The sequence below is a fragment of the Mobula hypostoma genome, chromosome 3 (genome assembly GCF_963921235.1).
Source record: "Mobula hypostoma chromosome 3, sMobHyp1.1, whole genome shotgun sequence".
Lineage (NCBI taxonomy): Eukaryota > Metazoa > Chordata > Chondrichthyes > Myliobatiformes > Myliobatidae > Mobula > Mobula hypostoma.
In genome coordinates, this window is record NC_086099.1 from 169,355,316 (window position 1) to 169,382,806 (window position 27,491).

The 27,491-nt window shown below is 41.5% G+C and overlaps 1 protein-coding gene across 1 annotated transcript in view; it reads left to right on the forward strand.

Moving 5' to 3' along the window:
• kcnh8 (potassium voltage-gated channel, subfamily H (eag-related), member 8) overlaps nucleotides 1–21,423 on the forward strand; it is a 460,036-nt gene extending 438,613 nt beyond the window's left edge. The window contains exon 16 of the mRNA XM_063042495.1: nucleotides 20,734–21,423. Coding sequence (XP_062898565.1) covers nucleotides 20,734–21,423 — 690 coding nt within the window. The remainder of the gene's footprint in view (nucleotides 1–20,733) is intronic.
• Nucleotides 21,424–27,491: the final 6,068 nt, after the last annotated feature.

A 27,491-nucleotide genomic window follows, 5' to 3' on the forward strand; every position in this document is an offset into this window, starting at 1 on the left:
ACCTAAAGCACATCTTCAGATGCTGTTGGCCTGTTGAAATATGTGATATGTCAGGTGGTAGCATGTAATAGTGCTTCTGAAGGTCTTTCTAATTATTATCATAAACCAGGACTGCAGTGGAGGCCATTGTCAGTTAGACATGCAGAGATTGGGGCTTGAGCTATTACAAAGAGAAAGTATCAACATGGAAAAACCCGCATTCCTGGGCACACACCTGCTGCAATATCTCTTTGATGGTTGGAGACCAGCCACGCATTGGAGGTGCGGTAACTCCTGAGGTTAACAAACAACCTGGTTGAAGAGTTCTGCCGGAGGGTCTCGGCCCAAGGTGTCAACTGTACTCTTTTCCATAGATGCTGCCTGGCCTGCTGAGTTCCTCCAGCATTTTGTGTCGGTGTGTGTTGCTTGGATTTTCAGCATCTGCAGATTTTCTCTTGTTTGAATCTGGTTGGAGTAACTTCCAAAGACTGAAACGCAACCTTTTGGTTGAAGATCATGATTATATACTTTCCTGCAAGCAGATAAGAAAGCAACAATGATTATTTAGTATCCATTGGTCTATTCAAGTCCTAAATTATCTCTTTGTAATTGCTTTGATTTCACTTTTGAGGCACAGAAGCCAGGAATCCCATTGACACTGTGCTAAAGTCAGAACATATATTGGATTATCATACTGTATATGTGTTAATAGCGTAATTAACACATGGCAATTGCCCTGACACACCTGTCCGGAAGTGGCTGTGCCAGTGCAATCTAACATACTGGAGTCAAGTACAATGAGTAGAGTCAGCTGCCCAAGGCATACCAATTTTGCAGATTTTAACTCCACACCTGCAATCAAACCCATGTGCTCCCGCACATTGAAATTCAGCTCTGTAACTATTCTCTAATAAAACTCCAAGAAGCATATGTTCAGTCCTTCAATTGTATCCCTGCTCTATTTTCTGTAACTATAGCAGATGCTACTCCAGCAGTGTCCTATTAAAATCACAGACTGCTCACTTCACAACTTTGCCTTTTCATTAGCATCAACATGTCACACAGATCTGCTGAACTGTGTGAATATACCTTAGCTGTGACTGGTGCCACTATAAATTTCACACTCCAAGTCATATTTTTTATTGTCACCTACAATGATGAGGAACGTATGGCTGTTCAGCTGGGCAGCAACACTAGAGCGATGATCATTGATATTTCTAGCAGAGACCAGAAACAGGCACCACAAAAACACCAGATAACAATTCAGTCTTGCATTTAATTTAGTTATATTAAAAACACATTTGTTCTATTATCAACATGGGAAATAAAATTGCAGAATATAAATTATATAGTCAATAAGCTACGTTCAATAAAACCTTCAATAGCAAGTATAGTTCCAAATATAGTTCCAAATCTCTCTATTGTGAAGGTGACATTTGATAATGAAACTACCCTTGGAGTCAAAACTCCAATTAAGAAAATCATTTGTAGCTCTGTGGTATACAACAAACACATTTAAAAAGAAACATGATCATGATCAAAATTAGTAAGCAGCCCGGTTTTGTTTGTAAGATCTGTGACTAGCCTGAAGTCTGCACATTCTCTTGCACTTTTCAACTGTTGAACAGAAGTCCGTCCAATGGCATCATCCACCTTTTTAGCCTGAGTGGTGAATACCAGAAGTGTATAAAGCAGAAAACTCTGGGGAACGATGGCAGTCAGTGTGTATGAGTGGCTGTTCTTACAGCATTTCCCATTTAGGCAACTACACAAGTTAAATTTTCTTTTCCCAGAAAGGAAATCAGAAGAGTATGAAAAAATACTGCATGACGAATTTAAAAACGCAGACCCGAGGAAATCTACAGATGCTGGAATTTCGAGCAACACACATAAAAGTTGCTGGTGAACGCAGCAGGCCAGGCAGCATCTCTAGGAAGGGGTAAAGACGTTTTGGGCCGAGACCCTTCGTCAGGTCCTGACGAAGGGTCTCAGCTTGAAGAATTACAAGGTGGTTTTATAAATCATGAAAAAAATCCTGAAGATAGTGACAACAAGAGCTCAATGTGGAATAAATTAGTTTTTTATTATCACGTGTACAGTGAAACACGTCTTACATACTGTTCATAGAGATGAAATCATTGTGATGCATTGAGGCAATATAAGGCAAAACAATAACAGAGTGCAGAATAAAGTACTACAGTTGCAGAAAGAGTAGTGCAGGTAGGCAGTAAAGTGCAAGACCATAACTAAGTAGACTGTCCAGTCAAGAGTCTATCTCGTTGTTTAGGAAACGGTTAAGTAGTCATAAAATGCGGGATAGAGTCTAGCCTTGAACGTGGTGGTGCATGCTCTCAGGCTTCTGGATCTTCAGTCTAGTGGGTGGGAGAAGAGAGGAGATCCCGGGTGGGTGGATCTTTGCTTGTACTGTCTGCTTTACAGAGGCTGCAGGAAGTGTAAACAGATTCCATAGAGGGATGGCTGCTTCCTGTGATGTTCTGAGCTGTGTACACAACTCTCTGCAGTTCCTCATGGTCATGGGCAGAGCAGCTGCCTTACCGTGCCATGGCACATCCGAAAATGAATTAAAATAATCATAAGATCAGGAGTGGGAGAAATCATAGATAAATATATGAATGATTTTTTAAAAGTTCCAATAATTCCTTTCTGTGTACACGCTGCCCATGCATTGGGCTCCTAGCATAGATTAACAAGCAGAAGAAAATCTGCAGAAGTTGGAAATCCAAAGCATCACACACACACAAAATGCTGGAGGAACTCGGGCAGCTCCTGTGGAAAAGAGTAAACAGTCAATGGTTGAGCTGAGACCCTTCTTCCAAATTGCTGAAGAAGGGTCTTGGCCCAAAATGTCAACTGTTTACTTTTTTCCATAGATGCCTCCTGGCCTGCTGAATTCCTCCAGCATTTTGGGTGTGATGCTTAGTATACATTAAAATGTTTCTCGGCAGAAAACTTCACATTGGCCCAACTTTCATCCTGATTAGTCCACTGCCTGAATTGCGAGAGAGCCCCATAACAATAGTGATTACTATTGGTTGCTGGATAATCTAATGACCCAAAAACAGTAGTTAGAGGACTTCAGACATCGATTGTCTCTATACCAGTAAGAAAAGCTGCTTATAACCTCTGTGGATCCAGTATTCTCACAGAAAAAACTCTGGGAGTAACAATCCCACTAAAGTCCACCTGTAAGTTACTAGAGAAGTTAATGTTTAAAGAAATGAAATGGAGAAAATCCTCACAAAAGAAGAAGTGATGAAGGTGGCCATTGCAGAGACTTGGATGACCCAGGGGCAGGAATAACTGCTGAGTATGCCAGGCTTCAGATGTTTCAAAAAGGACAGGAGGGAGGCAAAAGAGCTGGGGAGTGGCCCTGCTAACCAGGGATAGTAACAAGGCTGCAGAAAGGGAGGAAGTCATGGAAGGATTGTCTACTGAGTCATTGTGGGTTGATGTCAGAAACAGGAAGGAGGCAAGAACTCTACTGGGTATTTTATAGACTCCCCCCCCAACAGTAACAGGGATATCAAGGAGCAGATAGGGAGGCAGATTCTGGAACAGTGCAATAATAATAGAGGTTGTTGTGATGGGTGGTTTTAACCTTCCTAATATTGACTGGCATCTCCTTAGACCAAGGGATTTAGATGGGGTGGAGTTTGTTAGGTGTGTTCAGGAAGGTTTCCTGATGTAATATGTAGATAAGCCAACTAGAGCAGCGGTCCCCAACCACCGGGCCGCGAGGAAACGATATGATTTGGCGATAGGAGTCAGCTGCACCTTTCTTCATTCCCTGTTATGCCCACTGTTGAGCCGTTACACATATGCGAGGTCATTACCCGCGTGTCATCCATGTCAGCGTGGGAAGAAGGTCAACTCCTCGAGCTTGCAAATGACAGCGGGCTGAAAAGTATGTTTGACATAACATCTCTGCCGACATTCCGGATCAAAGTCAAGGCTAACTATCCTGAGATAGCCACGGAAGCACTGAAAACGTTGCTTCCATTTCCAACATATCTCTGCAATGAATGCAACGAAAACTAAATTGCAGAATAGACTGAACATAAGGAATCCCCTTCGAGTATCGCTGTCTCCCATCACCCCTAAATAGGACCGTCTTGTTGCAGGAAAACAATCCCAGGGCTCCCACTGTTTCAGCGATATTGGTGTGTTGCAATGATTTTATATGTTCATACGGGGAAAATATGTGCTGCGTGTTTAATATCCAAACGATACTTAAAATGTTATGATGCTATTGACTTATATAACTATATAACAATTACAGCACGGAAACAGGCCATCTCTGCCCTTCTAGTCCGTGCTGAACGGTACTCTCACCTAGTCCCACCGACCTGCACTCAGCCCACAACCCTCCATTCCTTTCCTGTCCATATACCTATCCAATTTTTCTTTAAATGATAATATCGAACCTGCCTCTGCCACTTCTACTGAAAGTTCGTTCAACATTTACTTCAAGCTCCCGTCCTCGCCTGATAATTGACTTATCACTATATTAATGTGAGGAAAATATGCGCTGTGTGTTTAATATTAAATTCGTTAGATAAAACCTTTTAGAAACGAAATTGAGTGTATTAGCTAATTATCATCTGTATTCCGGTCATGATTAACACCCCCCCTCCCCCTCCCACGGAAAAGAATCGCAAAAAACGATTTGTGGAAGAAAAATCATACACGCATGCGCACTGGTGCCCGCGCAAGGCTTCGTGGTCATTGTAGTGTTTCTCGGGGAAAACCCAGCGTATTTGACTGCTACTCTTGGCCGTTGGCAACCCCCGGTCGGCCGGTCCGCAAGAATATTGTCAATATGAAACCGGTCCGCAGTGTGAAAAAGGTTGGGGACCCCTGAAATAGAGGAGAGGCTGTACTTGATCTGGTATTGAGAAATGAACCTGGTCAGGTGTCAGATCTCTTGATGGGAGAGCATTTTGAAAGTAGTGATCACAACTCTATCTCCTTTGCAAGAGCACTGGAGAGGGATAGGAGCAGACAATTTGAGAAAACATTTAATTGGGGTAGGGGGAAATATGATGATATTAGGCAGGAACTTGGGGACATAAATGTTCGCAGGGATATGCACGGCAGAAATGTGGCAAATGTTCAGGGAAACTTTGCATGGCGTTCTGCATAGGTATGTTTCATTGAGGCATGGGAAGGATGGTAGGGTGAAAGAACCATGTTGTACAAAGGATGTACAAAATCTAGAAGAAAAGAAGAGCTTACGAAATGTTCAAGAAACTAGGTACTGTTAGAACTCTAGAAAATTACAAGGGTGCCAGGAAGAAGCTCAAGAATGAAACTAGGCGAGCTAGAAGGAGCCATGAGAAGGCCTTGGCAAGCAGAATTAAGGAAACCCCTAAGGCATTCTGCAAGTATGTGAAAAGCAAGAGGATAAGCCGTGTGAGAAGAGGACCAATCAGGAGCGAGAGTGGAAACATGTACATGGAGCCGGAGGAGGTAGTGAAGGTAATTAATGAATACTTTGCTTCAGTATTCACCAGTGAAAAGGACTCTGGCATTTGTGGGGATGACTTACAGCAGACTGAAACACCTGAGTGTATAGACATTAAGAAAGATGTGCTGGAGCTTTTGAAGGGTATAAAGTTAGATAAGTCACCAGGACCAGACAAGATATACCTCAGACTACTATGGGAAGTGAGGGAGGAGATTGCTGAGCCTCTGGCGATGATCTTTGCATCATCAATAGGGATGAGAGAAGTACCAGTGGTTTGGAAGGTTGCAAACATCGTTCCCTTGTTCAAGAAAGGGAGTAGAGATAACCCAGGAAATTATAGACCAGTGAGTCTTACTTCAGTGGTGGGCAAGTTGTTGGAGAAGATCCTGAGAGGCAGGATTTATGAGCATTTGGAGAGACATAATCTGATTAGGGATAGTCAGCATGGCTTTGTCAAGCACAGGTCATGCCATACAAACCTGATTGAATTCTTTGAGGATGTAACAAAACACATTGATGAAGGTAGTGCAGTGGATGTAGTGTATATGGATTTCAGCAAGGCATTTGATAAGGTTCCCCATAAAAGGCTCATTCAGAAGATAATAAGGCATGGGATCCAAGGAGACCTTGCTTTCTGGATCCAGAATTGGCTTGACCATAGAAGGCAAAGGGTGGTTGTGGATGGTTCATATTCTGCATGGAGGATGGTGACCAGTGGTGGTCTGCAGGGATCTGTTCTGGGAACGCTCCTCTTTGTGCTTTTAAAAATGACCTGGATGTGAAAATAGAAGGGTGGGTTAGTAAGTTTGCTGATGACACAATAGTTGTAGTCTGGAGGGTTGTCAGAGGTTACAATAGGATGCAGAACTAGGCTAAGAAGTGGCATATAGCATTCAATCCAGATAAGTGTGAAGTAGTTCATTTCGAGAGGTCAAACTTGAAGACAGAATATAATAATAATGGTAAGACTCTTGGCAGTGTGGAGGATCAGTGAGATCTTGGGTCCATGTCCATAAGACACACAAAGCTGCTGCGCAGATTGACAGTGTGGTTAAGAAGGCATATGGTGTGTTGGCCTTCATCAAACGTGGGATTGGGTTCAAGAGCCGTGAGGTAATGTTACAGCTATAAAAGACCTTAGTTAGACCCCACTTGGAGTACTGTGTTCAGTTCTGGTCACCTCATTACAAGAAGGATGTGGATACTATGGAGAGAGCGTAGAGGAAATTTAAAGGACGTTGCCTGGATTGGAGAGGGTGCTTATGAGAATAGGTTAACTGAACTTGGCCTTTTCTCCTTGGAACGATTGAGGATGAGATGTGACCTGATAGAGGTGTATAAGATGATGAGGGGCATTGATCATGTGACTAGCCAGAGGTTTATTCCCGGGGCTGAAATGGCTAACATGAGGGGGTATAGTTCAGGGTGTTTGGAAGAAGGTACAAGGGGGATGTCAGGGGTAAGGTTTTCACACAGACAGTGGCGGGTGCATGGAAAGCAATGCCACCAAAGGTGGTAGAGGTGGATACAATAGGATCTTTTAAGAGACTCTTAGGTAAGTACGTGGAGCACAGAAAAATAGAGGGCTATGCGGTAGGGAAATTCCAGGCAGCTTCTAGAGTAGGTTACATGATCGGCACAACATTGTGGGCCGAAGGGCCTGTAATGTGCTATAGATTTTCTATGTCCTATGTTCAATGTTCTAAATCACTTTATAACCTTTATCACAAAATACTGTGGAAACTCAGCAGGCCAGGCATTAGGATGAAGGGTCTCATCTAATATATCGACTGTTTACTCTTTTCCATAGATGCTGCCTGGCCTGCTGAGTCCCTGCAGCATTTTGTGTGTGTTGCTTGGATTTCCAACATCGCAAATTTTCTTTTGTTTATAACATTTATCATCTGATGATAGAACAAGCATGTAAGAAAGGCATTGTTATAGTTGTTATGCAGATAGACGTGGAAAGTCAGGTTGGAACTGGATCCCAAGAGAAGGAATTTGTAGAATATATCTGAGATGTTTGTTTTAAGGCAGCTTGTGGCACAAGGGAAAATTCCGTTCTGGATTTCGTGTTGTGCAATGAACCAAATTTGATTAGGGAGCTTAAGGTAAAGGAAGCCTTAGGAGATAGTGATCATAACATGATAGAATTATCCTTGGAGTCTGAAAGGGAGAAGCTAAAATCATATGCTTCAGTATTACAATTGAGTAAAGGTAACTACAGAGACATGAGAGAGAAGCTGGCCAGAGTTGTTTGGGAGGGGTCAAAATATCAACCTTATTTCATTCAGCAGGGATGACAGTGGGACAGTAATAGCAGGAGTTTCTGAGAGAAATCCAGAAGGTGCAGTATCATTTCATTCCAAAGAAGAAGTATACTAAAGGGTGGATGAGGCAATCATGTCTGACAAGAGAACTCAAAGACAGCACCAATGCAAAATAGAGGTCATGCAATATGGCAAAAACTAGCAGGAAGCTAGAAAACTAGAAAGCTTTTAAAATCCAATGGAAGGACTGAAAGCTGGTAAGTTTGCAGATGACATGAAGGTTGGTGGTGTTGTGGAAAGTGGAGAAGTTTGTTTTAGGTTACAATGGGATGTTGTTAGGATGCAGAGATTGGTTAAGTGGTAGATAGCATTCAATCCAAAGAAGTGTGAAGTGTTTCACTTTGTATGGTCAAAATTGAAGCCAGAGTACAGAGTTAATGGCAGTGTGAGGAACAGAGGGATCCTGGACTCCAAGTCCATAGATTCTCTCAAAATTGTTGCACAAGTTGATAGGGTTGTCAAGAAGGCAGATAGTGTGCTATCCTTCCTTAGTCAGGGGATTGAGTTCAAGAGCCGTGAGGTAATTTTGCAAGTCTATAAATCTCTGCTTAGAACATTCTGGTCAGTTCTGGTAATCTCATTATAGGGAGGATCTGGGAGCTTTAGAGAGGGTGCAGAGGAAATTTACCAGGGTGCTGCCTGAATTAAAGAGCGTGTCTTATGAGGATAGGTTGAGTGAGCTAGGGCTTTTCTCTTTAAAGTGAAGAAGGATGAGTAGTGACTTGATAAAAGTGTATAAGACAATAAGAGGTATAGGCCTTGCCTTTCTCCCAAGGCAGAAATAGCTAATTCAAGAGGACATAATTTTAGCAAATGCTGGAGTAATTCAGCAGGTCAGGCAGCATCTATGGAATGAAATAAAGTTGATATTTCGGGCCGAGACCCTTCATCTTTCTGAAGGTGCTGTCTGACCTGCTGAGCTCCTCCAGCATTTTGTTTATATGTTGCTCAGGATTTCCAGTACCTGCAGAATCTCTTGTGTTTATGATTTTCAGGTGATTGAAGAAAAGTATAGGGAGATGTCAAAGGTGGATTTTTTACAGAGATTAATAAATGTAGGCTGCCAGGGGTGGTGATAGAAATAGATACATTATGAACATTTAAGAGACTGTTAGATATCACAAGACAAAGGAGCAGAAGTAGACCATTCGGCCCATCGAGTCTGCTCTGCAGCTCCCCCATGAGCTAAACTATTCACCCATCTAGTTCCAATTTCCGGCTTTTTCCCCATATCCCTTCATACCCTGACTAATGAGATACCTGTCAATCTCCTCCTTAAACACCCTCAATGATCGGGCCTCCACAGCCGTATGTGGCAACGAATTCCACAAATCCACGACCCTCTGGCTAAAAAAATTTCTCCTCATCTCTGTTTCAACTGGGTACCCTCGAATCCTAAGACTATGGCCTCTTGTCCTGGACTCACCCACCAAGGAAAACAATCTTTCCACATCTACTCTGTCCAATCTTTTCAACATTCGAAACATTTCTATGAGATCCCTCTCATTCTTCTATACTCTAATGAATACAATCCAAGAGCTGACAGACGCTCCTCATATGTTAGCCCCTGCATTCCAGGAATCATCCTCATTAGGAAGAAGCACAGTCGTCATTTCAGGCCGAAGGGTCTCGGCCTGAAACATCGACTGTGCTTCTTCGTATGGATGCTGTCTGGCCTGCTGCGTTCCACCAGCATTTTGTGTGTGTTGCTTGAATTTCCAGCATCTGCAGATTTCCTTGTGTTAACATATTTTGCAATAATCTTCACTACGGAAGACACTAACAACATGACAAAAATTTGAGAGAGTCAAGGTGCAGAATCAAACATAGTTGCAATTAGCAATGAGAAGAAGCCTGGGAAGCTGAAAAGTCTGAAGGCGGATAAATCACCTGGACTGGATGGACTACAACCCGTTGTTTTGAAAGTGGTAGCTAAAGTGATAAAGGAGACATTAATAGCAATCTTGTATGAATCACTAGAGTCAAGAATGTTTCTACAGTACTGGAAAATCACAAATGTCAATCCACTCTTTAAGAAGGATGAGAAGCAAAAAAAATCAGGACATTGTAGACTTGTTAGAGTCCATTATTAAGAATCAGGTTCCAGGGTACTTAACAGTGTTTGATATACAGCAGGATTTTGTCCAAGTTCAAGTCCCTATTTCCCCTGCATGTGGGGTCATATGTTGATAGGATGCTAAAGAAAGCATATGCCATCCTTGCCCTTATTAATCAAGGAATTGAATTAGAAAGCGTGAACATTATGTTGCAACTTTATAAAAGTCTAGTTCAGCCACATCTTGAATATGACATTAGGTTCTGAGTTCCCCATTATAGGGAGGATGTGGAGGCTTTGAAAAGGGTATAAAAGAAATTTACCAGGATATTGCCTGGATTACAGGACACATGCTATAAGAAGAGATTGGGCAAATTTGGGGGTTTCCTCTCTAGAGTGGTAGGGTCTGAGGGGGGATCAAGTATAGTTTTATAAAATTATGACAGGGATCGATAGAGTAGGCAGCCAATATCTTTTCCTTAGGGTTGAAGTGCCTCACACCCGACGACATACATTTAAGGTGGGGGGGGGGGTGTTCAAAGGAGATGTGTGGGGCAAGATTTTTACACAGGGAATGCACTGCCGGGGATGGTGTTGAAGGCAAAAATGAAAGAGGCTCTCATATAGAACTTACAGGAAATGGATAAACATGAGAAAGTCTGCAGATGCTGGAAATCCAAAGCATAGATGCTGCCTGACCAGCTGAGTTCCTCCAGCATTTTATGTGTGTTGCAATGGACCGATATGGACATTGTGTAGGCAGAAGGGATTAGTTTAGTTGGGCATTGGTTACTAATTTAATTAGTTTAGCACAACATTGTTGGTCAAATGGTCTGTTCCTGTCCTTTACTGTTCTAATGTGCTATGTTTGAGAACCATTGGCTAGTGAACAGCATAACTTGGCCCCTACATGCTGCCTGTCCAGATATACATGGATAATCTGTATTGCAGATGCACTGTTTGCACAGCCACTTTTATACCTGAAACTGTAAATTTCTCAAAATTAATGTGCAATGTCGATCATTACATAGTGCTCCAGCCTGGCAGTGTTCATGGTAAAAACTTCCTGTAACCATGGTGTAATTAAATGTGATGCATTTCACTAGCTGTAAGCTCATTTCACCTCATTGTGCTTGCAATTGCTGACTGGGTTAAGGATATTAAATGTGTTGATAGGGTTGCTTTCTGGTTCATTTGGCCTTAAAGTTCAAGCATTACAGCTGAAGCTTTCCTTTATTTGACACTGTATAACTGGCAATCCAAATATTATATGACATTAATTATTTAATATGTGCTGCTAGAGCAGAACATTTTGATTAATGTGGAAATTTGAGTGATCATTTTTACCTTGCTTTTAGGTTAAGTCTGGCAAAAGTCAATAATGGACTTCCATCTTCATTCTTTCAATGCCAGGATATTCTGATATATTTTATATTTTGTTACTTGATCAGGACTGTATGGTTTTAAATATGGATCCTTCAAATACTTAATTAGTTAAATTATAAGAATTCTTATAAAGAACTGGTAGGAAATAGCTCTGTTCATTTGATTGCTGGGAATTCCGAAATGTCCCATCTACATAACAAAACTACAGCAATGTGAGTCATTTACCAGAAGCAAAGTGAGGAAATGTATCATTAATCTCAGATTCATCTGAAACCAAGACGTCAGGAGTGAAAGAGAAATGAACTCAGGCACTTCACCCCAAAATTTATAGACACATTGATGCATTCAATGGTACCTTAGCTTGAATCTGCATTTTTATATTCTGAGCTCAAAAATCTTGCACTCATGTGCCTCATATAAACTGAGATCACATGAAGGACTAACTTGCATGCTGAATTCTGCTTTCTCTGAACAGAAAAAGAAAACTTTGAAGGATGATTGCTGTGTAGTTTAGGTTGTAAAAATTTGATAAATTATCTGAAGCAGAAGTTGCTCCACAGGTCTCCTTGCTCCAGCTGTACACTTAGCAGATGGAATCTAAAGGGCACATTTCCAAAGGATTTACAAAGTCACATGAAATATTTCAAGTTGTATTTTTTTTGTTTGCATACATTTTTCATTTCCCTCCAAATGCATTTGCTTTGGTGTGAAATTATCAAAGACTTGATTTCTAATGCTTTGGAACAATTTGGTTAAATAAGGGATATAGTTTAAAAGAACACAGAGTTAGCTTATTTTGTTTTTCACTGCAGGAACCAGTTGAGTACTCATATATTTCTCATGATACACAGTAAATGTTTAAAATTGTTTGAAGTATGCGGGCTATTAGGGTGCTCATATAACAACCTGCCAGATATAAATCACAAGAGCTTCTACAGATGATGGACATCTTGAGCAAATCACAGGACAGCTGGAGGAACTCAACAGGTTAGGCAGCACCTATGGAGGGAAATGAACAGTTGACATTTCAGGCCGAAACCCTTCATCAGGACTGGAAAGGGAGAGACCATATAAGACCAGCAAGTATAGGAGCAGAATTAGACCATTTGGCCCATCAAGTCTCCTCTGCCATTTCATCATGGCTGATCCAAATTTCCTCTCAGCCCCAATCTCCTGCCTTCTCCCAATATTCTTTTATCCCTGACCGATCAAGAATCTTTCAAACTCTGCCTTAACTAGACATAAATACTTGGCCTCCACAGGTAGCTGTGGCAACGAATTCCACAGATTCACCGCTCTCTGGCTAAAGAAATTCCTCCTAATCTCCAATCTAAAAGACGCCCCTCTTATTCTGAGGCTGTGACCTCTGGTGTTAGACTCTCTCACCACAGAAAACATCCTTTTCACATCCACTTTATCAAGACCTTTCACCATTTGATAGGTTTCAATGAGATCATCCCTCATTCTTCTGAATTTCAGTGAATACAGGCCCAGAGCCATCAAACACTCTTCATATGACAAGACATTTAATCTTGGAATCATTTTCGTGAATCTCCTTTGAACTCTGTCCAGTTTCAGCACTCCTTTTTAAGATATGGAGCTCAAAACTGCTCAAGTACTCCAAGGGTGGCCTCACCAGTGCTTTTAAAGTCTCAACATTATATCCTTGCTTTTGTATTCTATACCTCTTAAAAAGAATGTTAACATTGCATTTTCATTCCTCACCACAAACTCAACCTGCAAATTAACCTTTAGGGAATCCTGCACAAGGACTCCCAAATCCTTTTGCACCTCAGTTTTTTTTTCTATTTTCTGTCCATTTAGAAAACAGTCAACCCTTTCATTTTTTCTACCAAAGTGCATGACCATACATTTCCACACTGCATTCCATCTGCCTTTTCTTTGCTCATTCTCCTAATCTGTCCTCGTCCTTCTGTAGCCTCTCTAATTCCTCAAAGCTAAATTCCCCTCCATCTATCTTCATATCGTGTGCAAACTTTGCAACAAAGCCATCAATTCCATCATCCAAATCATTAACATATAACATAAAAAGAATCAATCCCAACACAAACCCCTGAGAAATACCACTAATCACCGGCAGCCAGCCACAAAAGGCTCTCTTTATTCCCAGTCTTTACCTCCTGCCAATCAGCCACTGTTTTAAACATGCTAATTTTTTTTCCGTAGTGCCATGGGCTCTGAGCTTGTTAAGCAGACTCATGTATAGCACCCTGTTAAAGGCCTTCTGAAAATCCAAGTACACAACATCAACTGATTCTCCTTTGTCTATCCTGCTTGTTATTTCTTCAAAGAATTCCAACAGACGCATTTTAACATATGACTCCAAGTACTCCGAGACCTCATCCTTAATAATCAACTCCAACATCTTCCCAACCATGGAGGTCAGACTAACTGGTTTATAGTTTCCTTTCTTCTGCCTCTCTCCCTTCTTGAAGAGTGTAGTGCCTTTGCAATTTTCCAGTCTTCTGCAACCATTCCAGAATCTAGTAATTCTTGACAGATCATTAATAATGCCTCCATGATCTCTTCTGCCACTTCTTTCAGAACTCTGGGGTGTACACCATCTAATCCAGATGATTTATCTACCTTTGGCACAACCACAAAAAAAAGCAGGGTGGAGGGAGAGGAGCACAAGCTTGCAGGTAATATGTGAGTCCAGGTGAGGGGGGGAAGATAAATGGGTGGGGAGGAGGTTGAAAGGGAATGATGTGAGAAGCTGGGAGGTGAAAGGTGGAAGAGAAGGAATCTGACAGGAGAGGACAGTATACCAAAGAATAAAGAGAAGGAGGTGGGGAACCAGAGGGAGATGATGGGTGAGATAAAGGGAGAGAAGAGATGAGAAGATCACCATAATGAGGGAAAACAAAGTGGCAGGTGGGGGTGGTGGTAGTGGAAGACAAAGAGGAGTGGTTCCCAGAAGTTAGAGAAACTGATGTTGATGCCATCAGGTTGGAGGCTACCAAGATGAGGTGTTGCTTCTCCAAACTGTACCTGGCCTCATTGTAGCAGTAGCAGAAGTGGTCGACAGTGTAGGAATGGGAAGTGGAATTGAAATGCGTGGCCACCAGGAGATCCTGGATGTCACCTATTTCCTACCTGCTTGTTCTCCTCCCCCCCACCCCTTTGTCTTTTATTCTGGCCTTTGCCCCCCTTCCCTTCTTTTCCAGTCCCTTCCTTTCCTTCCATTGGTGCTGCCTGACCTGCTGAGTTCCTCCAACATTTTGCTTGTGTTGTCTGTCAGATACAAGCTCCAATATCTCATCGATATTGGTCAAGCTGGGTACTGAATGGATATGGGCATCAATTGCTTTATATATGGCCTGCATCCTGCTCTCTTTAAAGTCAGAGTGCAGAAACACAGCTTAAAACAGGTTATATATTAAGGCTGTATTTTAAGATTATGCCCTTGGGATTACTTTCATGTGGTAAATCCGTTGTAAAATTGGGAAGGGTAAAATGTTTAGGAAAATTAATGCAAGGACAAAGGTGGGGTGAGAGGAACAAGGCTTCTAATTTGTTGAACAACCAATTTCTCTTAGGCCTTAGTGCCGACAGGGTGCCAACCAGTGTAACACCCTGGGAAAGGTTTCACTGCTAATGTAATGGTCATTCTGTAGAAGCAGTGTTTGGGTTATGGTTAGTGATAACGGGTGCTTTGGAATGTGAGCTGTCCAATGGAGAGAGTGTGTTTTTGTGTTGAGCACCTGACACCGGTGTGAGCTGGGTCTTTGGTTTGGTGGGAGGTGAAGGGAGAGAAGAGATCATAGGACTCGACCTGGAGTGGGGCCATGATTCGATGAAGCCTGGGGAGCTCGAAGGAGGATTGGCGAAGGAGAAGCTGTGAGCTCCAACTTGTGCACATCAGACTGTTTCTTTAAAATGGGCCCTTTTCTTTTTTTTTCTTTACTAACCCTTTGGTCAAATTAAGAATTATAAAGCTAAATCTTCTACTGGATGTGGTGTACTCGCTGTTATTCCGTGCTACTGTTTTGTAACGGGAACAAATCACGCAGCATCCGCACAAACAATGGGATTCGGGAGCCTGCACTTCAATCTCCCACGTTTGGCGGGGCCGGAGATTGTCTGCCCTAGACTTACGCAGCCAACGGAACCAGCGTGTTACACATGAATATCTTTTCACACATGGTATAGTGACTGGGACAGTACCTTGTAGATATTTCACAATAGCTAAGATGCCACAAGAGCCCACTGATTAGCATTCAGGCTACTTCATGTGGCAAAAACCACAAACTCTTACAAGAGGAAATTATCTGTAAAACGTACTGAAATGCTCTGTGTTGATTTTACAGTGCTGACATCACTCATGTTATTAGACAAATTGTCCTTCAACTTCGATGTATTGCAGAAGCCTCTGTATGTTCAATACTTGGTGGTGTTTGGAATGCATTTCCCCTTTGAAGTCTGGATATATATACTGTAGATAGATATAGATATATATAGATAGATATATATAGTAGGAGTGTATGTGTGTGTTAGGATTGGGGGTGTGTGTGTGTGTGTGTGTGTGTGTGTGAAGGAAAGAAGAAATTATTATTAGTCATCACTTGCTGCACAGGGATCTCTATAGTGTTTTCTGAAACACCTGATGGTGTAGTTTGATACCCTGGTACCGTGCTATCTGTCACCAGTAGTAAAAATGTCTCCTCCATTTGAAGTGGCTCATCTGAGTTTATGGTCTTTCACATTGTGGCTGGTGACACTGAAGAGAGCAGCTGGTTTTCTGCCCTTCCAGCTAAAGGTAAGTATGTGCATGAGGGAACCATGGACAGCAATCGTGGTCCAGCATGATCTGGTCCAATGAATTTCCAGTCCCTGGGGAGATTAAAGGAGCCAACTTACCTCCTATGTTTAAAGAAGGCCCAATTACAACAGAAACATGATATTAGTTTATAGAGAAAAGGTACAAGCAAGCAACAAAATTATTTTTGCACAGGCCAGAAATCAAACATAGTATATGGATTAATTAATTTCACCACATTTTACACTTTATTGGAGATAAATCCATTCCGTTTCTTGTCTGCATTGTGTCACTCAGTGGATTGACATGATACAGACATCCACACGTCACATAAACTGGTGTTTGGAGAAAGAAAATGATGAAGATCTTTAAATATTAGATCAGCTTTTAAGAGTTATTAATGTGGAGAATGTTCAATCATACTTCTGATTTCTGATTTGTACGTAATGAACAGACTTGAGGAGTCAGGAAGTGAATCAAGTCAGTTGCCACAGAAGAAACCTCTTGTTGAAGCTGGCCCAGTTAAGTTTCTGGTCAGTTGTAATCTCTCTGGATATTAATGGCTGAAGGTTCAGTGCTGGTAGGGTCACTCAGGAAGAAGCATATCAGCACTCCTTATGTTCCTGGGCTGACAAAGAAAGAACTGTTCCAACAAAGGATTTTCCACCTGAACTGATAAGTTTGTTTCTCTTTCCACAGATGTTGCTTTGCTTGATGGGTGTTTTCAGAGTTTACTGTTTTTAATTTAAGTCGAGAATTTCAGCAGTGTATGAACTGAGACCAGGTTGAAGTTGTGGCTGGAGAGAGAAACCGATTGTTTCTAACGTAATGAGGATAAAGCTTCAGATGTTGTTTTTGGAAAAGGTGCAGAAGAGGTTTATATAGATGCTGCCTCAATAAGAGAGTACAAACTGTAAGGAGAGATTGGACAAACTTGGACTGTTTTCACTTAAGCATCAAAGGCTAACTGGAGACTTGATAGAAAATATTAGAACTATGCAAGGTATAGATTGGGTTAAGCAGTCAAAAATATTTTTCCCAAGGTAGTACTGTCAGGTACCTAAGGATACGTATTTACAATACGAGGGAGAAAATTTAAAGGAGATGCGCTGGGCAAATGTTAAACCAGAGTGTGGTAGGTGCCCGGTGTGGACTGCCAAGGTATTGGTGAAGCAGAAATGATAGCTGTGTTGAAAAGAATGATAGATGGGTACATGAATAGGCAGGAATAGAGGGCTATACATGGCCATGTACAGGCAGAAGAGATTAAATGTAATTCAGTGCAATCTTTGTGGGCAAAGAGCCTATTCCTGTACTATACTGGTTGATGTTCTGTATTCAAGCATGATAATTTCAGTCTGCCCAATATTTATCTGGAAGAAATACATGCTCAACTAAAATTAAGTTTCAAATAGTCAATCAATTTAGAGATTGTTGGGGAGGTATGTCCAATGAGCTGAATGTGATATAAAGCTGGGTGTTGTTAGCATTCCTGTGGAAGTAGACACAGTGTTTTTAGCTAATGTTATTGACAACTAAGATGTGTTGGTAAATGATAGATCTTAGGAAGCACCTAAAGTAACAATGTGGACAGGGGGAAGAAACCAGTAATGGCATTAACTCAGAATGGGTAGGTATGAAGGGAACCAGGAAAAAGCCATCCATTTTAGTTGGATGACAATGGAGAGACATTGGGAAGAGGATAGTGTGATCAATTTCATCACAAGCTGTGGCAGGTCGAGGAGGCCAGGCCGGGGTAACATGTGTCTTTGGTGAATTTAATCAGAGCAATTTCAGAAGTGTGGATGTGCAGAAGGTGTGTTTCAGATGTAGATAAGATGGGCTTTAGTTTTCAGATGTTCAACCCCTTTAAGAACTTTAGAGACGCAGCTGCAGTTAGAAAGGACAGAAGGGTGACAAATTTTTTTTTATATATCAGAAGGGATATTATTTCATCCTTCAGGTGTGGCACTCACCTCAAATCTGGCAACACCAAACCAAAAGTACTGCCTTATTAAGGCTTGCACGTTCTTCCTCTGATATGGGTTGTTCTAGGTACAGTATTCTGGGTCCCTCCCTTTACCTAAAGATGTGCCGTAGTTGGGTAATTGACAGCTGTAAAGTACCTGATGTGCAGGTGGAAGAATCAGGGAGGAAATGATGGGCATGCGAGAGAGAATAGATTACCTGGAAGTGGTTGGAGCAAGGGGATTGATGCGGTTGACATGGACTCAATGGGCTGAAGGGTCTCCAGGTGTCATGAGAACATATGAGATATATATGAGATAATTGGCAGAACAGAAGAAAAGCTGAAAATATTCAGGTCAGGCAGTATCTGTAGAGAGAGTAGTTCTCCATTGGAGAATCCCTTGGCAAAAAAGACCTTGTTCTGAGGCAGCACACATTTTCTGTCTCAACATTAGCAGATCTGTTGGATATTTCTGGCATTTTCTAATTTTATTTTCATATCCTTGTCTTGTGAATAGACAATAAGGTATAAAAATTACCAATAATTAAGGGTTAATGAATTGAATTTTGAATTGAATTGTCTTTATTGCTTACATCATTCACATACCTGAGGAGTAAAAATCTTTACATTATGTCTCTGTCTAAATGTGCAATGTGCAATTTATAGTAATTTATTAATAAATTACAACAAGATAGTCAATATAACTTAGAAATACAGTTGTGTCAGCATGAATTAATCAGTCTGATGGCCTTGTGGAAGATGCTGTCCCGGAATCTGTTGGTTGTAGCTTTATTGCTGCGGTGCCATTTCCCGGATGGTAGCCGCTGGAACAGTTTGTGGCTGGGGTGACTTGGGTCCCCAGTGATCCTCGAGGCCCTTTTTACGCACCTGTCTTTGTAATGGGGGAATAATATAATTGAGAAGTACAAAAAACTGTGTTGTTCTGAACACCAAATAGTTTTAACGAGTTTACTGTGTCTGTTTGGGAAGAGAATTCCCGAAAGGTGATTACAACGCAGGAACAGTAAGCCAATACCTGTTGGGGAAAGAGTATTCAGCTGAGTGAGTATAGCCCTGAGTCTGAGCAGCCACTGAGATTACGATGGCAAGGATGATGTAATCTGAGGGCTAGGCAGAATTTGAGATTGAGGGAAGCCTAGTTCTGGTTAGAGAAAATTGTGTTTAGGATGTGATGGTTGTAACTTTTGGGATGTCTCTGATGATGATGCTCAGGAGGTCAGTGCTGGAAGTTTGTTGTGGGCAGAGAACGAGTGATTCAATAGTAAGGTAATCAGTAATAGGAAATGCTAAGGATAGACAGTGAAGCTGGGTTATTTGCTGGGCTTTGAGAAAACGCTCATTGTTCAAACGATAATGATCCAGGTGAAAATTTAGAAACCAGATTCAGCAGTAACCTTAAAAACAATGTTGGCACATTCTTAAAAGGGGATGGGTGGCAAATATTTGGGTGACTCACTGGAAGATTTTATCCGGCTACAGTGAGCCTCCTTCAGTAATACACTATCATATCACCTTCTCCACTTAGTCTTCCAGAGTTCCTGTTGTGGATCAAGTCAGCTGACCCTGTTTTCAATCAGTTAAGAGATCTGTCCGTTTTAAGTTATTGTTTGAAAGGAGGGAAAATACAATGCCAGTGTTGATGCATACAATGTACCTCTGTCTCTTAACCTAAAAGTGTATGCATAACAAGTGATAATTCAAAGAAATAATTTCACAATGCTGATACCATCAAATGGTAAATACAGTTCTAATCTATGTTGGAGACCATTTGTACAGATATAAAGCTGCTTGTTTCTGTGAATGGAAAAGTGGATTTTTTTCCACATAGCCAATTCCCTTCCCCTACTGAATCTGTTCAAAGCCCTCTTTATGGAATTGAACTCAAACCTTAAAAGTAACACTTCTGAGCCACTGTTGAGTGAGTGCTGTATTCTAAAGAATGACTTCTCAATGGTGATCTTTTTCACCTGAACTGTTAAACTGAGATCTTTTTCACATCTTGAATGCAAGAAGATTCATGCCAGTATTTTGAAAAAAAAGGTATGGCATTCCTTTTTGTGTCCTTTATCATTCAATTAAAATCTCTGAAACAGATTATCTGGTCATTGTCACATTCTTCTTTGTGGGAGCTTGCTATGCACAATTTGGCACTGCGTTTCCTTCCCTGGACTTCCTAGCTATAATGAATTTAGAAATGCAGAGATTCAGTGAAAAGGATTGTATAAATGCAAATCATTTATCTAGATCGTAGTTGAATTTGTCAGCCTTTGATCCATATCCTTTGATAAACTTACCTCAGAGACATCTGTCAAAATAACAAAATGCATACACGAGGCAGACTGTGGTGTCACTCCTGCTGTTATCCAAATGTATGTCATCATTTTCAGTCATGAACCTATGACAATCCATGGAACAAAACTAATTATTTTTCCAAAGGTAGTGAAGATTTCAGATAGTACAGTATAGAGATGAGCTGTAGACAAATAATATGTTGGCAACATTCTTGATTTACACATGTCTAATTAACCTCAAGGCATCTCTACCCTCAGCAGAGTACAGAAACTTGATCAAATTTGTCAAAAAGAGCAGAGACTGGAAACTGGAGTTGCAGCTACATGCAGTAATAAGAAAAAGCTGTAAATAATTTATGCTTTTTTCCCAATTTGATTGACATAGTTTGGGGAAATGTAGTGACATGATGTTTCAATTATTTTATTTTAACAGATGAATAACCTAACTCAAGAAGTGTCCCAATTAGGCAAAGACCTACACAGTGTCATGCATCTCTTGGAAGGGCTCTTGGCAGCACAAAACAACACACCTTTCTGGCCTGTTCATGGTGCTCAGCTGACTTCCTCATTGGACAACTTGAAAACAAGAAGAGATTGGACAACACATCAGCCTTGTTTTCACATGCAGGGAGGAACAGCTTCTTGCACTGTAGCAAACCCATCACAGAGCACAAGCAAGCCAGCCAGGTGGTCTTTGGATGCAGGTGACCAATGTTGCAATACTCGAGGAACTGGAATAACTTCACATAGAACAATAGAAACTGATCATCATCGCACCATGTGCTACTCTCCCCAGGGTGATCACCTGCCACCTGTAAGGTGTATATCTCCACATTCTGATGCCACACTAACCCCTCTTCAGTCCATTTCTGTTACCCTTTCATCTTCAGCAAGTTCCTCTCCAGAAAGATCCGACCCATTGGTGTTTCCCTGTAAGTCGCAAGACAGCAGCATCTCCAACCTGGGTCTGGTCAGTTCATCAGACCTTGGAAATTCACCAGAATCCTGGGAACTCGAGGGGAGGATCGGGGTCTCATTATCAAATGTGGCAACTTCTCCTGCAGAGGTTGTGACAGGAATACACAAATATAAGGATGAGAGCGCCATCGATGTGCAAGAATAATGATGAGTTGACAACGCACTGGAAAACATGGCCTGCAGATGACAGTTATAACTACATTACTAGTGTATCAGCGCTTTATTCTTCTGCATTCTGCCGATATTGCAGAGGTAATAACCACAGAATATAACTTCAGGGTAATGCTGGAAATTGAACTTTATATGAAATAAACTGATAAAAATATAACAGATCACTTTTTACTGCAGAAACAGTGAGAGAACTGTTTTCAGGAGCATGCTTATAAATCCATAACTTTCTGAGCCTGAAGCTCACCTGCTTGCCTGGCCTGCAAACTCCTAGGGTGATCCAAGACCCTTGCAGCCTAAGGACAGCTGGAAATCAAGGGCAAAGGAATACAAATGGCCTTTGTGGTGGAGGTAATTCTTCCACAAAGCAAAGGGTTTTGTTTAAAACCGCTGTTGAAATATCCCAGATGGATATGAATTGGATGGTTTACTCTGGGAGGTCGGCTGTCCTGCTGGTTCATTTTTCTGCGCTGCTGAGGCACAGGGACAATTATCACTGCATGCTGTCTCCTAGACAATCAGTCAACTGCAGCTGGTAGCAGAAGGTTAGCTGCGGCACATTGTATCATGTAAATCAATTTGATCAATTATTTAACAAAAAATCACTATTTTTATACATTTGGTATGGAAACTGTATTTATGTCGACAAATTTATAAACGACAAACTTTTTGTGGCAAAGCTTGAAGCGAAACTCAATGCATTACAGAACTCCTATTTATGTTGTTAGCTCAGAAGTAATTGGATAACAGGTTATCCACGGCACTGTAGTTAAAAATAAGTAAGGTTAGACTATTCAGAATGGATTGCATGCTATCAAATATGAGTGTATCCACAGTGATTAATTATAATAACTAAAAACTAATTGAGAATGATACTTATTTATTATTTATATTTCAATAAATCATTGTAGGAAATGTTTAAAAACAAATCATATAATCCCAGAAATAGGTGCAATAATATAGAAAGACTCACTAACTTTAAAGTTATTTCATGTTCTTTTGGATTCTTACAATTTAATAAAATGAACTTGATAACTTCGTATGAGGTCTCGCAAAATAGTTTGTTCTCTTGCATAGTGTGCCAATGACAGATTTTATTCGTTATTGATTAAAGCAGATCGAGTAGCTTGTTCAGTAGTCCACTGGAGCCCCGTTAAGCAGAGGAGGCAAATGTGGAAATATCTGTCTGAAGTTACACTCATGACCATGTGGCTCTGCACAGCTCAAATGCTATCTACATATTTGCCAATAGCTTATTGTTGTTGGTAGCATCTCAAATGGCAATAAGGAGGTGTACATGAGAGAGAGAGACATCAACCAGTGAGTGGGGCCATTACAATAACGTCACACCCAACATCAGCAAGGCTAAGGAATTGATTGTGGACTTCAGAAAGGAGAATTCAGGAGAACACACACCCATCCTTATTGATGGGCTCAGCGGTAGAAAGGGTGAGTAGCTTCAGGTTCCTGGACATCAACATGTCCAAGGATTTATCCCAGGTTAAACACATTGACACAATCATGAAAAAGGCACACCATTGATTATACCTCATTAGGAGCTTGAGGAGATTTGATATGTCACCACAGACACTTGCAATTTTCTACAGGTATATGGTGGAGAGCATCCTGACTGGTGGGGAGGCTTCAGTGTACAAGGTCACAAGTTGCTGCAGAGGGTTGTAGGTTTAGGTAGATCCATCGTGAGCACAACCCTTCCCACCATCAAAAATGTCTTCAGGAGGCAATGCCCTGAGAAGGTGGCATCCATCACTAAGGACCCTCGCCATCTGGAACATGCCCTCTTCTCATTACTACTGTCAGGAAGGAGGTACTGGTTCCCGAAGATCCACACTCAAGGGTTAAGAAACAGCTTCTTTCCCCTCTGCTGTCAGATCTCTGAACAGTCCACGAACCTATGAACACGTGTTCATTTCTTCTTTTTGGCACTATGTATTTATTTGAAATTTATCACTTTTTGTCTTTGCGCTTGTTCTGCAGCAGCATTAAATATTGCCATTGGATGTGATGTAGCACAGGGTCATTAGGAGGATTCCAGGACACGAAGGCACATACAAGGCCTAAATTGTATGGAAGATAGAACAATGATTAATGGTGGGGGGGAAGGTGGAAGATAATGACAATTGAAGGAAGAGATGCAATCAAAGGAGTGAAATTAATTCTTCTGGTGTAAGATTCTGAACAAAGATGCTGTCAACAAAAAAACATTCTCATGAGGAGAAATGGAAATCTGGAATCCTCTCCCTCAAAACAGCTGATAAGGAGGGCAATTGAAGTGCCAAATGTGAGAATTATAGAATTTTAATAGTCAAAGTTACTGAGTGTCTTGAACGAAGTTGTTTTAGATGGAGATCAGGTGTGGACAAATCGAATGATAGAATAGCTCACTGGCTGAGCAGCAGACTACTGCTCTTCCATTTCTGAGTTCCTTTGCTTTTAATCACTGCACCGTTCTTCACTTCCTTCTCCTGGCTGTGTACTCTGCACTTCTTGCTCACATCATAATTGTGGCCCTAGTTTCTCCTCCCCTCACATCTTGCACACAACATGCAGTATTTGTCCAAACAGACACTATATCAAAATAACTTAAAGGGTGTTCCTGACATTTTCCCTTCTTGAATTGAGAGGTTCTCTTATGAGTGTGCATGATTTGGTATGGATTGACTGGAGGAGGCTGAGCTCATCGGAGTTTTCTTTCCTCAGTGGAGGAAAACCTCAGGGAGTTCAATTTCAAGTTTAATTGTCATTCAACCATATTACGAACGCCCATGAAAGTGTTACACCAGGGCCAAGGTGCAAAACACAGCACAAACAGTCACATGCAGCACAAGGCATATATAGCACATATAAGATATCAGTAAAATAGAGTCACACGAAAAAAAATGTCCAAGACCCTGAGCCCATGAACGTTGCAGCAGTCTACAGTCGAACACAATATAGCTTGTCTTCCGCCGAGCAAACATGGGGCGGGGGGCAGCACCAACTCCAGCTTGGACACTGGGCCACACCACCTCCAGTAGAGAGCACCAACTCCAACGCCTCTCTGATGCAGGCAGCAGCACAATCCCCACCAAGTCCAGCTCCTTCAGTTACTCCGCCAATGAGCAACTCACTGAAGGGGTAGACTTGCAGTGCCTTAAGTTCCAGCAGGGTCTTGTGATCATAAAAAGTGTGTTTAAAAAAAGATAATAAACCCTTTAGGTCACCCCAAAGAAGCCGCTGCGATCGAAGGCATCACCATCTCATCGATAAAGGTAAAGCTGAGTTCTAACATGGTCTGCAACAATGCTGGTGGAGAGATGGTACAGCATTTTCTTTCTCAATATCTCATGCATCACAAATTGCAGCTGCTTTTGCTGGTATCTGCCCCAACATTCTTCCTTCACACTAAGAACTAACTTCAAGTATATCTTTCTCTTCAGGAGGAAGCAGCGGTCCAGAAAAATACAGCATTGCTGACTATAGCAACCACTGACTCAGAGATTGACACCACGCATGATTTACAGGGTGCAATATTGCTGGGGTTTCCAAATGAGTAATCATCCTCCACATTTATCCAGAAGCTACAGCAGCCCATTTGGCTCAACAGAAGGCATTAGCACATATCAGTTCCACTGCAGAGAACATGAATGCAGGTTTTGAAGGGCCAGTTTATGCATGATAACTGATGATCCTTCCAGGAAATGGCTGAGTACGTTACGCATACTGTCATCCAACAATGGAATGCTTTCATGAATAATGGACTACTAGCCTGCGATGCTGTACCTTCTCTCCAAATAAAATCATTAAAATCTCTCTGTCAGAAGTGAAGTCAGATGCTGTAAGTGCTGCCTACAAGCTGGTAGCTATTTTTAAAATAAAATTGAATACGGCTTTAGTCTCCCCTGCTGCCATTCCCTGTGGCCCATGCAGTGATAGGAACATCAGTGTACAGGTCTACCGAGTTTTCTCAATAGCTGCCAACATACAGAGAAAGACTTAAAAAAATAACTTGACACGTTCTTTAAGTCACTACAGGTTCACACGTCAGTAATCACTTGGAGAATTGTTTCCTTTCTATTCATCAAAATCTTCAGAGTGTGCTTGGCTTTCAGCTTTAGCCTCTTGGGGTTCTACTTACTTGGAGGCATAAGACAAATGGAACACCATTTGGAAACCACCCTTTAGTTGTGCTTTTGAAAAGACAGAAAGCTTTAAACAAAGGTTTTGGAAATTGGATCATGTGGCACCCTTTTTTTCAATGTTTGTGCAATCCAAAGTCTATTTCACCCAAACTAGATCTCATTTGCTATAATTTCCAGGTGAAGCGTCGATTGTAGAGTTGAACAGAGAACATCCAGTTAAAACCAATGGTAGCGTGACAGGCATTTTCCCAATATACAGACACAGCACCTAATAACAACATGCAACACAGGTTTGAGCCCACACCAACATATACTGGAGCTCAAAACTCCATGCAACACCCAATGTGAAATGCGAATGTGAAGGATATCACAGTGACCTCTTCATTTATTCAAGATTTCAAGGAACAATCCATTGACATTAGCAGATCTAACTGGGCAGCTTTAACACTCCATGTTCCTGAGACTGTTTATACATTCCGAAATGCTCAGTCCAAACTCAGATGAGAGAGGTTCACAAAAGATTACAGATGCTGGAATCAGGAGCACTACACAAAAAGCTGCAGGAACTTGGCAAGTGATGGCAGCATCCATAGAAGTGAAATGCACAGTTGATGCTTCAGGTCACATCCCATCAACTGGACTGACCAGATAGATGCTGCCTCAGCTTTCTCTGTTTTGCTGCACTCAAGATTATTGGAGAATGCAAAAATTAAAATTAATGTTCAAACTATGTTATCTCTAAACCAATGATTATCTTGCAGGTAGCATGCGCATGAGGTGTGGTGTCCGAGCTGGAAGAGAAAATACTGAAAACTTTTTTCATAAATGTCTTTTCTCTCCCAAATGCTACTGGTGTCAACCTTTCAAGGTTGATGATCTTCTTCTGAGTACTGAGGTACAATTCTGCTACGATTATGTTTTCCCCTTTTTCAGGGATCACAGGTAACCCCAACACTTTTGACCACCACTTCATGCCTGTGAGAAAGTGGTGCTGAGTCAGCGACCCTTCTAGTGAACCATACTCTCATAAAGCTCTTAGTAAGAAGTTCCAGGACTTCAAAGTGGTAATTTATATCCAAGTCAGGATATTGTGAAGCTTGGTGGGGAACCAACAAATGGTGGTGTTCCAAGCACCTGCTGCCCTTGTCCTTCCTGGTGGTAGAGGACACAGAAGAGGAGAAGTTGTCAGAATAGCTTAGGTGAGGAGCTTCAACCACTGTATGTTGGTGGAGGGAATGAATACTTACAATGGTGGATAAATGCCAGCCAATTATTCTAAATGAGGTAGTGAGTCCTGATGAAGGTTCTCATTCCAAATTTTGACTGTTCATTTCCCTCAATAAGTGTTCTCCGACCCGATGAGTTCCTCTAGTATTTTGTATATGTTGCTCAAGATTTCCAGCATCTGCAGAATCTTGTGTCCCCTTTATCTTGAATGGTGCCAAGTTTCTAGATTCCTAGTAGAGTTATGTTTCTCCAGATAAGTGGAGACTATTCCATCTTGCTTCTGATTGGTGCCTGATGTGAGTCACGTGCTGCAGGAACCCCGCCTCTGGACCTGATGGTGTCACCTAAGTATCTATATGGTTGGCCCAGTTGAGATTTTCGTTACACACACAAAATGCTGGTGGAAAGCAACAGGCCAGGCAGCATCTATAGGAAGAAGTACAGTCGACGTTTCGGGCCAGGACCCTTCGTCAGGACTAACTGAAAGAAGAGATAGTAAGAGATTTGAAAGTGGAAGGGGAGGGGGAGATCCAAAATGATAGGAGAAGACAGGAGGAGGTGGGATGATTACAGTCGACATTTCGGGCCGTCTCCAATCATTTTGGATCTCCCCTCCCCCTCCCACTTTCAAATCTCTTACTATCTCTTCTTTCAGTTAGTCCTGACGAAGGGTCTC